Below are 12444 nucleotides of genomic sequence, written 5' to 3'. Positions count from 1 at the left end.
TCTAACTGGGACAGGCGTCGCCTGGCGCCACGGGCAGCAGTTGGCGAATGCCTTTGTTTCATTTTTATATGTCAAGCCAGATTTAGCTGACGATTTGTTCCACGGCAGCTGGGCCATGGCGCGCCCTCGAAAGTAGGCAATGCTTTTGGGCCACCTGCATGTCTGCCACTGAATGATGACAACAGCTAGGAAAACATTTTCCAATTCATTGAATTTTACAGTTGCCAGCACCGTATCACAGTTGTTGCTGCTGTTGTTGTTGCCTGGTGTTGATTTAGCTTTGCATTCTGCTTGTGTGCCCCGCTGCTCTTTGAAGCCTTGGCCCCAATTGGATAAGACAGCCCACCCAGCCCATCCACACTCTGTCACACATGCTCACATAGTCACGTGCCATAAGTGTGCTAGCATGTGTATGTGTGTGTGTGTGTGTGCGAGCGGCGTCAACAAATGTCTATACACGATTTGTCAAGTTGTCAAAAAAATTGCTCGAGCACAGTGGGCCGAGTGGCTGGCATCTTTGGCCATATGTTGTCATTGCCTCACTGTAGACCTCCACTGCCGATTTGCTGGGGCGTAAAAATGAAATTAGATTGACATGTGATATATGTATATGTATGCATGTAGATAACTCCAAGCGAGCCAAGTGATTTTCCCGCCCACGGACTGTCAGCTGCCACTTCGAGTCGGCGGCAGTCTGTCACAGCAGCATCTCGGGAATAGCCCGCCCCGGATGCCGCCACGCCAGCCACGCCAGCACGAGTCGCGAGCCTCAGCATCAATATCGGAGCAACGCTTGACATGTTTTCGATTTCCAGCCAACAGGAAAATGTCGCCGATAGAGATCAAAATAACACAACACTAAAGCGATAAGTGCGCTAAAACACGGAAAACAATTTACAATTGACATGTAAATAAGCGAAACGAAACGAGGACGAGCACTGCCAATGAGGCAGCCCCTCTGGATCTTCAGGTGGTTGATATGGCAACCGTTTCGGGTTTAAGTCCTAAAATGCAAAGACCTGCTGGCTGGCCGCTGGCTACATGTAGTTAAAGTGGCTGCAACTAATTGAGCGTTGCCACGGCAATCGTCCAAAGGGCTACGTACGTATGTATATACGCCCTGTAATAAGGCACTTCAGCTTCAGCTTGGCCGAGGGAGCCTCAACACGTTTTCGCACTCTAATGTTTATGCGGCCCAACGCGTATCTGAGCCATCAAATATTTAAGCGCATCATCATGCACTTTGTCACCTATTCGCGCTCCTTGTCTCTCTCTCTCTCTCTCTCTGTCCCTGGCTGTCTCTCTCTCTCTCTCTCTCTCTCCCTGTCTTTTTCTGTGTCTCTAGTTCACTCTTTGACACTTTTCTCGCATAAATTTGACCTTTACACGGTTTTTAGCACATCAATCTTGAGGCATGCCTCTTGGCGAAATTCCATCAGCAAAGTGGAGCTCTCAAGTTTCGCTTTTCTTGTTCGCTGTTGTTTGTGGCGTTCGCTGTGGCCTGACAAGGTCAGCATTGTTGCTCGGCTGCTGGCACTAGCTTTTGTTTATGGACAGGCAGCCGTTGCAGTGATTGCAGCGCCCACATTCCGGCAAGCTGCTGCCTGCACTGCTGCAAGTTCCATTTTTCTTCATTTGAACGAGGCAACATCCTCGCTGACTGCCTTCCGGCTGTGATTTATCTGACGCTGCCAAAATGTTGCATTTGCCGTTGCTACCTGCTGTAGCTTATAAATATTTTAAGTGCTTGCATTTTGTTGCACGTGTGCCGCATTATCATCATTGCTCTGCTCTCGAAACACACACACACACACACACACACACAACATCAACAAGCTCCAACAAGCTCCAGCCCAAGCAGCGAACACGCTTTTAATATGCAACGAAATTTCACGGTGGGTGACTTTAGCGTCTTTGCTGCCTTTGTCAGCGCTCGCTCAGATTTTTACCCACTAAGACGCATGGCAGCCATTAAAAGAAACATGCAGCAGTAGCAGCAGCAGCAGCAGCAGCAGCAGCATCAGCAGCGAGCTAAAATATTGCAGCAATTGGGAACTTAAAAAAATGTTGGCCACATTTCGACGCTTTGTCAGAAACTATAAAAAGCTTCATTTGGCTTTGTGCAGCAATTGGATTATTAAAGTTTGCCCAAAGTCTAATTAAAACAGATTACGCAGCACATTTAAAGTGACATAAGCAGCATATTGCACATACGCATAAGTTTATGGTTGAAGTAATTTAAAGGCAACAAACAAACGCACACACACACACACACACACTCTCTCTCTCTCTTCAAGATAGATACGTGTGGAATATTAACTAACGCACACACGTACAAACTAAATGAAATTCATGGCATATGTGCGTGCGTACAGCGGCTATGTGAGCAAATGTGTGTGTGTGTGTGTTTGTATGTGGTGTAAAGTGGCTTGCGTTGCATAGTGATAGTGTCTGGCTGATGGTAGCCGTAACAGCCGCAAGCCTTAAAATAGCCTTTTTTTATGCTACTTATTCGCCCGCGCTCTTTCATGCTCTTTCTCATTCTCACTCTAGCTCTAGCCAAATTCCTGAGCCGCTGCAGGCCAAATGAGATTTAAAGTACATGCAGAGCCATACACACACACACACACACACACACTCTCACATATTTCTAGAAAAGTTTTGGTGCACTTTGTGGGCCATACTTGGCCCTATTTTTCGGGTTCTGGCTCCGCGTCTGGCTCCGACTCGTTCGTCGCCGCGCCGCTCTACGTTGGCCTGGCTCTTTAGCATATTCCCCTAGCATATTTTTATTTTTAGCATTTATAAGTGAATAAATGCGCGCATTTAAATGCCACTTCTTGCACACTCACATGATTCGGAAGTCATCGTCCAGCCAGCTAGCCAGACTCGGGCTTGGGCCTGGGCTTGGGTTCTGGGTCTTCGTTTTGGGGCGTAGATGTGTGCTGGGTCTCCAGACTCATTACGTATGCAGTGGAAATTTTTTGTGCTCAGCATTTTATGCACGTCGTGCCAATTTATAAATCATTTTTGTTTGTCTGTTTGCATTTGTTTGTGCTCAACGTGGCCGGCTACGTGGCGTATACGTATTCCTATCCATATACGTACACGTATACGTATACGTATACGTAATGCCAGCTCTTGCATATGTCTGCCCGTTTCTATGCCGCTCGCACCGTTTGCTCTGGCGCCAAAAAATGCTTTATAATATGATTTATTTTAATCATTATGCTAAATGATTTTTTGCTACCTCATTTTTCACCGCTCGACTTCTGCATCAACCAACAAAATAATTTTCATTCCGCATAAAATATGTATTATATATGTATGTGTGTATAATATATGATTCAGTGTATTAAGGCACAACAGGCGGACCTCGGCAGGTACATTATTTAATAAAATGGTATTTATTTCTACCTGTATGTCTATTCTACTTGATTTTGAACATGGCTTGGAGCATAACTTTCGACGTTCTCGTCGCATTCATCAATTTTGGCCGGCTAAAAGCTTTTGCTTGTCGCAGTTATTGATTCTCGTGTTCTTTGATTATTGCATTGTTTTTCGTTTTATTGTGCGTTTCGTGTTGTGTGGTAGAAAATGTTGCCAAAATGATCCAGAGAGACTTGCGAAGCACCATCGGAGTATCGCTCTTTTGAATTAGAGAAAATCCTCAGCACACGCCGGCGAACAAATGAGCCGCATACGTCGAGCTGCAGACAGATGGACATACGTTAACTGAAATCAAGGACACGCTCGAATACCCACAGGCAGCACTTGGGCCGACACATCTGAATAGATTTCAATCTGCTCTTAATATTGAGGAGCACAGGACTCGCAGGACGCATGGCTGTCAGAGCCGCACGGCCAGTGGTTGATGGCCACAGCAGCTGGCCTGAGTGGCTGCCGGGAGGACGGCTGGATGGCTGGACGGGTGGTTTGGCACCGCAAGTGGGCTTGTTGTCCGCTTGTTGCGCACTGAATTATTTATTAGGCATGTTTCTGCACTAGGTGTCATCTTGCTGGCCAACAGGGCTCCTTATCTCCCCCGCTTGCGCTCACATTCCATTCGTTGTCCGGCATTCGGGTCTTCTTTTTCCGGCATGATGGGCAACCAACTGCGACAGAGTGCTTGCATGTTTTATGAGCTCGCAAATGATGCACAAAACATGATCAAATCATTTGACGTTGACATCGAGACGCACGTCGTCGTTGTTTCTGATTTTTTCCTTTTTTCCTTTTTTTTATTATTATTATTTTTTTTTTTTTTTTTGCTGTCATGCATCACAAATTGACTTAAAGCTGCTACGCGATTCACTCTCCTAATTGCGCGCCAGATTTGAATAATTTGATTACCGGGAGGATGGGCAGGCGCGCTTCTTTTGACATTAATTGAATATGCTTGAGCGTCGGATATGAGTGGCATGGAGAGTGAGCCTTGGAGCGACTTTTCGATTGGCAGCGCCTCGAAAGCGAACATTTTGAGAAATTCCCAAAGTTGCCAACAAGAATGTGCAAAATTTGCACTCGAAGATTTTATATCACGGCGGGGTGTTGGCCTCCACTGCTGCAGCGGCTCTTCTTGGCACTGGAATGCAATCAATTTGCAAATTTTCGCTACTTTGCCGCGTTTGCAAATGTTCAAGTATTTGGCTCCTTAGCTATTTTTGTTTCTCATTTTTTTTTTCGTTTTATCCCTTTGTTGCTGTTACCGGTTACCCAAGCCCCCTTTTCCATCTACTTTGTGTGTATGTGTGTGTGTGTGTTTCTTTTTTTTTTTTTTTTTTGTAGCCTTTCTACACTTGAGCGCATCGAACGGCTGTCTGTCTATATTGTCTGCATGTCCAGAGACTTGCTTCGCAGCTTTGTTCAGGCAGCCAGCCCGGCCCATGGGGCTATGCAAATGATGCATGGCTGGCTCTTGGCTTCCAGCTCTCGGCTCACAGCTCTCAGCTTCCAGCTGCTGGCGCCTGCCTTGCAGTTGCTGCTCCACTGCTTTGTTTGCTTCGCTCGCCCATGTCTGGGTCGTGTTTTGGCCAAAGGTGCTGAGCTTGGCAAATGGCGTTGTAATATTCGTTGCAATTGAATATTGCACAGCTCACACTTTGGGGCGCGGCCCGAGCCAAGTTATCGGCAATGGCCCGTTGTTCATTGGCCAACAGTTGCATCTTTGCAAACGTGTAGGCCCTTCGATTCTTAGCTCCGACATACCTACGCTGGCAGCACAGCCATGTCTCTCGCTCAGAGTCGCTGCTTAAGGAACCTTTTGCTTTTCTGCCCTCCTTCCACGGCCATGTGTAAAATCGACAAATAATGGATGCTGCCAGTGCAGCCGTTGCCTCCTGCGATGGCTTGGCGTGCTGGCAATGCGCATTTGAATTTGAATTTCAATTGAATTGAATTCTTTGTGCTGCAGCGCATATTCCGCAGTGCCACTGTGGTTGCATGGCAATATAGATTCCCTCAGTGTTATGCAAAGGAATTTCTAATGGATAAATGTGCCTCAGCATGGGCCACTCGAAAGGATACGTTCGCTCTCGCTCAGCAGGCGCTGAAAGATGTTGCATACTTTCGGGCTGCCAGCTTGAAATCGCAATTAATAAAGTGTTGCAAGTCGATATTTGCGATAAGCCATAAAAAAGTTAACTTAATAAACGGCTACAAATGCTTGGCATGAATATGGCCATTAATTGCCTCGCTTCCAACTCTCTCCCTCTCTCTCTCTCTCTCTCTTTCTGTTTCTCACACCCACACGCATACGCACACATTCTCGCATTGCTGTTTGTATTAGTCTGGCATTTTATTTTGTATATTTGAAATAAATTATTCTGCTCACTCATCAGCATTTTGCGCTGTTATAAACACGTTTTTAATTAAAATTGCAAAAACAGGGAAAAAGTAGATGCGGCAATAAAAGCAAAAAAAAAAAAAAAAAATCAACCCACACACACACACACACACAAACCGCCTGCTACTTTATGCCTGCACGTGTGTGTGGAGGGGGAAAAGGAAGAAAAATGTGATGGCAGCAACTTCAATTAACAGAAAATAAAAGGCAATTCCAAGCAGAACAAAGCACTGAGCAGCAGCAACAGAAACCAAACAAAGCCAACAGACAGATAAACGGACGCCAGACAAAAGTTGCCATTACACTGAAGTGTGTGTGTATACGTGTGTGTATGGTAAGGTAAGTAGCAGGCATGTGGCATGTGGCATGGAACAGGAGGCAGGCTGCACAGAGAGCATCCAGAGAAGCGCAACAGTTTTAGTGATAAAATGGCAAACACGTAATCATGGCAGGCAGATAAATGTGCGTGCGCTACGGCGGCCTCGTGCTCAACCTCAATTCAGGCACAGCAACAATACGCACTCATACACACTCACACACTGATGGCTGTGACACATGGCGCTGCCTATGCCAACGACATCGACGCAATAATAAACTGGCAACGGGAAAAATAAAATACGAATACACGTCGCATTCATTGCGATTCATTAATTTGACATTCACGTACCACAGAGACCACACACTCATTCATCCACCCACACTCGCACTCGCACTCATACACATGCATCAACGAGCTGTGTGGTAGGCCCCAGAAAATTTGTTTACAATTTTAACAGCTTTTGTTGCCAATCGAATTATTTGCTAAGCATTTGCCAAAGAACACGCTGAAAGAAGAGATTTAAATTCGAATTTCCCTCTGCTCATTGTGAGACGAAAATTTTGGCAAAGCACACACACACACACACAAGCTATGTATGTGTGTGCCTCTCTGTGTGCCTGTCTGTTTTCATATTTGTAATACTTTGACGCCTCACGTGCCAAATGAATTGGCTGCTTGTCAAGTTCTTTTGCTGTTTGGTTCGCTTGGCCTGGTTCTTGGCGTCCTTCGTGCCATCGAAATTGCTCTCACGTCTAGACATAATTTCTTCAATCATTTATTACCTAATTAAGTGGAAGTATAAATGCTAAGCTCAGCCACCCAGCCAGAGCTGGCAAAGTGGGCGTGTCCAAGCATTCAGGGTCGAATTGGCAACTGTTTTTGTGGGCCTCCGCCATGCCCCGTAGCCAGTTCCAATCTCTGTTGGCTTGGCGCCCCTTTTGTGTATGTGAATTAACTGGCAGCATTCCAATGATTGACCTTTCCATCTCACGAGTGTGTGTAGTTGAATGTGTGTGTGTGTGTTTGTGTGTGACTATCTGTGTGCGTGTGTTTATGTGTTTGTGCTGGTTGAGTGTGAGCACTTGAGCTTAAGACTCGCCTTGAGCATAGCAGCAGCCATTGTCTTCGGCTCATCTTTTGTTCCATCTTGGCCAAGTCAGCGCCCAGGCAGCTAGGCAGGCTTTGTGTGCATTTTGTGTTTTCTGCTGTCGTTGTTTGTGGGCATTGTTGTTGCTGTTGTATCTTTTGTTGTGGTTATTCTCAACAAACTGCCGCTTCAATTGTTTTCTTGCTACTCTCCTCTATTCTTTGCTGTTCTGCTCTGTTCTTTTCTTTTCTTTTCTTTTCTTTTTGATTTTGTTGTATTTTGGTGCCTTTCAACATTTGGCCATTGTTCGCCTTTGGCTTGGCTCAATTGTGTCACAGTTTTGATCGCTGTATGGCTTTTTGGAGGTCAATAATGAAGTGCACGGCAAAAGAAGCTGACAGCTTGATAAAAAAAAAAAATAACTGGAAATATCACTCAACTCAAGATATCGAAAATTTGCATAAAATATAATAACTTTGATGACAAACGAAAAGTTAAAGACGTGACTCCACGTTTATTCATTTCAAGCTCAAGGCTGATCAATAATAATAATAATACCTCTTTTCCTTTGTGAAGGGTATTCATAACTGTATTTCCATTTCGATTGATACTTACTTTTTCTCAACTTACTTCAGCTTCATCCAAATCATTTGCGCATTTATTATTATTTTCCATACTTTTTTTTTTATTATTATTAATTTGTTGTTTGTAGTTTGTTTTTGTGTTTTTCTTTTACAATGCTTTTTCATTATTCATTATAAACATGCCACGACTACCACCTGGTTGCCTCCCGGTCTGCCGCTCACATAGTCCTGTGTGAAGCCCTTGGCATAGTAATACATCTATCTCTTACTTAAGTACTACATACCATAGCATATTTATCTATATTCTATATTGTGTTCCGTTTAGTTTGCTGTCGCTAGGCTTAACTTGAATTCCTCAACTTATTTGATATTCCTCATGCATATTTTATGTACTTTTTCCATTTATTTTATTTTCTATTTCCATTTCAATTTTTTGTTTTTTTTTTTTTTTTTGTTTTTCTCTTTTCTATTATTTAACATAGGTTTCGACTAGGTAGCTTCCTCCTTAACAGTATTGATCTAGCTGCGGTTTTCTAGACTTGTTTTCTTTTTTATTCATTTTCGTTTAACGGTACTTTACATTGTAGCTGCGCCTCGTGCTGTGCTGCCCCGAGAGCACAATGACAAAGTAAAAGGGACATAAACAATAATCGAATCGTTAAAGCGGTTAGATTTACATATATGCAGATATCGGAGGCTGCAATGCAGATTGGTTGTCTAACTGGGAATGCTGAATGCAATGCTCGCAGTGGGCAGCGACTGCCATAGAGATTGCCGATAGGTACTTACGATACTTATGCGAAAACTGTCTGACAACGGCTTTTCGTTACGGGCTTGATAATTATCATTAAATTCGTCTAATATTAATTAGCTACAAGCTGTTCTATAAGCAGGTTCTCTTCATTAAAGGTCGCTTGCAATTGGGTGGCCTAGGGAACTATTCAAGTGCATTGCAATTTCCCGATAAATATATATATTTGTTTAATTATATATGTATATTTATTTAGGATATATTGTATGTATAATTCTCTCATATGTATTGTAATGTACTATGCATTTAATTGCAGCTTTTTGGTATTTTTAATTTGTTCTATAATAGTGTCAACAGTGGTATAACTTGTAAGCTATAATCGACAATCGATAGTCGGTTATCGATATTCATATGAATTATCCATGTTTGGTTTACATTATTCTCTCTTATTTCGCCTTCTCTTTGACTAATATTCACTAACTGAAGCGTAGGCTAGGGTGCACCAATAGCGTTATAACATATATATATATATAGTATAGTATAGGTATACGAGTATATTTAGGTATATCATGTTAGCATGTACTATATATATATGTAATATGTATATATTTATTTATATATGTATATATAAATATGAATATGTAACACATATCGTTATCTATATGCATTAAGGAAGACATTTTTCATGATTGTGACCATTTTTTCAGCGCACTTTACACTCTACACTTGACACGTTCATACTCATCAGATGCATATATGTTTGTGTGTGCGTGTGTCTGTGTGAGCACGAGTGTATGTGTGTGTGTGTGCGCTAGCTTAACGCTCTGCTCAAATGGTCAAGCTTAGACTTTAAGTGTGTATGTTTGTCTGTCTGTGTGTGAGTGCGTGTGTGTGTGTTTGTTTGTCTGTTTGTGTTTATTACTGAGTGTCTCAGAAACACTCACTTAATATTCATAGAATTTACGCATTTATAATTTTCTATACGTACATATTCACAAAATTGAATAGTTTTTACATAGTTTATTAAGGCGCAACTGAAGTTCGGTTCAATGTACAATTATTTCTCGATTTACTGTTGCTGCTGCTAGGGTAGATCATAATAGTTATTGTTTATATATTTTATCCTTTGTTTAGTTTCATTTGCATACTTAGACGTATCGTTGTGTATATTAGCATGTACATATGTATATAGAGGTATGTACAAAGGGTTCGTTTATACGACATTCCGTGTATATTTAGGTGTTCACATTGATATGTACTGTTAGTATTTGATAGAACGTAATATATTCCCGACTTATTTACAGCATTTGGGGAAGGGCCAAATTAAACGATTGCATGATATGAAACCTCTTCAAATGAAGACACTCAACAGAATCGCAGAGCAAATACATTAAATGTATGCTGTAAGAAAAGCATAATTACTTAAATACTCAGCCATGCAAAGTATAATTGGTAATGAAACCGTAATTCTCTTCGCGCCACGAGGGCCTGCATATTGTGTGGAAAACTTTGAAATGAATGAGCAATTTTATTTCTCATGTCCAAATTTAATTATCAGAAGCGGAAACGTATGTGCGCAAAAGATGTTCGCACCTCAAAACAATAAATAAATTAATAAATAATTTAACTACAGTTTAAGCCATTCATTGTGTATACCCTAGCAAAAAGAGCTGGGACTCTCCATGATTTTCAAGTGACATTCGGAAAATTGAAAATTATATAGATGATGGAATTGTAACGAAGATGAAGACGAGTAATAGTAATAAAATAATGTAAAATATAGTAAAATATGAAAAATTAAGCAGCGGGTTGTGTTAGGGTATTTAAACTGCGGCTTGCCCATGCTCATATTTTCTTCCTGCTTTTAATTGTGTCAACAATAAAACAATAATGGGGCATAATGTGTAAAAACTGCAATTAACTCTGCCCTGTGTGCTGTAGGGATGATAATGAATGTTGAATGTAAGTAAATAATTTGTACACAAATATACATATATATATATATATATATATATATATGTATTGCATATATATTGTATAGCTTATATCGTATAAAACACTAGCTACGTCGTTTGTGTGCTCTCCATATACATATGTAAGAATATATGTGTATATGTGTATGTATGTAAGTGTATACCTTAAACAAGTATCAAGTCTATATACAGTTTTCTGTCAGATGCCTTTCATTATCATTGTGTATATAGTTAAACGCTAGCATTAGTAATTGTAGATAATTTCCATTAATTTTAAGATAATTATTATATAGACAGCAGTTTCATTCCCTCACTTGTTTGAGTATATAAAGTTAATCGTTATCGTTATCGTTATCGCTATCATTATCGCTATCGTTAGTCGAATGGTGTATCAAGTACTTAATGCCTCACAGATGTAAGTACGTATCAAAAAGTAAGATCGCATCTTCAAGTTAACAACAAAGCGCACAAAATTTCTGCTAGCTGCTAAAAGTATACAACACATTTCGCTAATTCATTATATCATATGCATAGGTATAGGTATATGTATATGTATATGTATATGTATCTGCATATGCTCATATATTCATATGTATGTTTAGATGCCTAATACTAAACTAACTCACATTTAATGCTGCTGAATATTTAAGTATTATGCTCATATAGGTTTCGCACTCCCTTTCCTTTAGCTACACACACATTTAGACATCGCACAGACACATACACTCTAAATGTACTCTCTAAACATATATATAGATATTATATATATATATTTATGTTAGTTTAGTATCGTATTTGATGAGCACTGCTTAAAGCGCCCATATGCCACACGTTTGACCCCGTTCCCTCGCCCCTTACATCAGCTTACAAATAAACTACATACAGTTGGTGAGCGCTGCAGCTGCTGCTTTAACTGCCGTGTCATGTTGGCTGCTCGGCCAGACGCAGCGTGCCACGGACGGTTAGGGCCAGCGAGAGCAGCAACAAGGAGACCAGGCGGCTGGCCGCTGTCTGGCCACTGCGAGCGGCGCTCGTGCTTTCCGGCCAGACGACATCGACTTCGGACATTTTGAAAATGCTCAACAGTCGGTGGGATTGTAGCTCATTGTGCTCGGTGTTGATATGATGACTGATGGTCTTCAGTATCGAGGTGCACTCGTCCTGCAAGTGGCCAGATAAGCGAGAGAATATATTCGAGTACAATTCGCACTCGTTCACACTGGCAAGCTTAATAGAATTATTAAATGAGTTCACAAACCTTCTCACGTCGCAGCAGATCGATGTCCTTCAGCTTGCCGTCGTGCGGCAGCCGCGCTGCAATGATGATGTTCTCCTCAGTCATATTGAACAGCGTCAAAGTGCACTGTGTCTGCGGGTCGACAGCAACAACAGAATCCAATTAGCATTCATGGAACTTGAAGAATTTGGCAGGTGCGCTGTCTTACCTGATTGTTAATGTAGGTTGTCACGTATTGTTGCAGAGCGCGCACAGCATCCTGCACGCCCAGATTGGTGTGGGGTCGCAGCAGTGCCTCATCGGCGGCGCTATAGCCCAGCAGCAAGAAGACGCCTCCTGCAAGAAGCAGCATGCCATAAATCTCAAAAATATTATACGAAACTATTGATTTACACCACTTCATGGTGCATGCAAAATGCACATAAGTGGAGAGAGAGAGGGGGAGAGGGGGAGGGATAACCTTTTATGTATCTGTCGACTCGAAGAGGAAACAAAGTGCAGCTGGATGGGCATGAGAATAATGTCTTATATTCTTCTTATATTCTGCTGTTTTAAAAAGTATTGTTGGCCCGATGCACGCCCTGAGGGCAGCTGCCTGAAGCACTGGCTGCCAAATGAAACACACTTGTCAGCCACGCAACGTCATTG

The 12444-nt window shown here is 42.0% G+C and overlaps 1 protein-coding gene across 10 annotated transcripts in view; it reads right to left on the bottom strand.

Annotated features, from left to right (window-relative positions):
- Window positions 1-7963: 7963 nt before the first annotated feature.
- The window catches only part of LOC6574961, a 111259-nt gene continuing 106778 nt past the window's right edge, over window positions 7964-12444 (bottom strand). For all 10 annotated transcript variants that reach the window (XM_044007897.1, XM_015167756.3, XM_044007894.1 and 7 more), the window contains 3 exons: window positions 12005-12132; window positions 11818-11928; window positions 7964-11720 (listed from right to left, as the gene is read on the bottom strand). In XM_044007897.1, coding sequence (XP_043863832.1) covers window positions 11481-11720; window positions 11818-11928; window positions 12005-12132 — 479 coding nt within the window. In that variant the 3' untranslated portion in view covers window positions 7964-11480. The remainder of the gene's footprint in view (window positions 11721-11817; window positions 11929-12004; window positions 12133-12444) is intronic.

This window comes from Drosophila mojavensis, unplaced genomic scaffold (assembly GCF_018153725.1).
Source record: "Drosophila mojavensis isolate 15081-1352.22 unplaced genomic scaffold, ASM1815372v1 contig_231, whole genome shotgun sequence".
NCBI classification, from domain to species: Eukaryota; Metazoa; Arthropoda; class Insecta; order Diptera; family Drosophilidae; genus Drosophila; species Drosophila mojavensis.
Note: the sequence above shows the minus strand (reverse complement) of the source record. Positions and strands in the feature narration are given on the sequence as shown.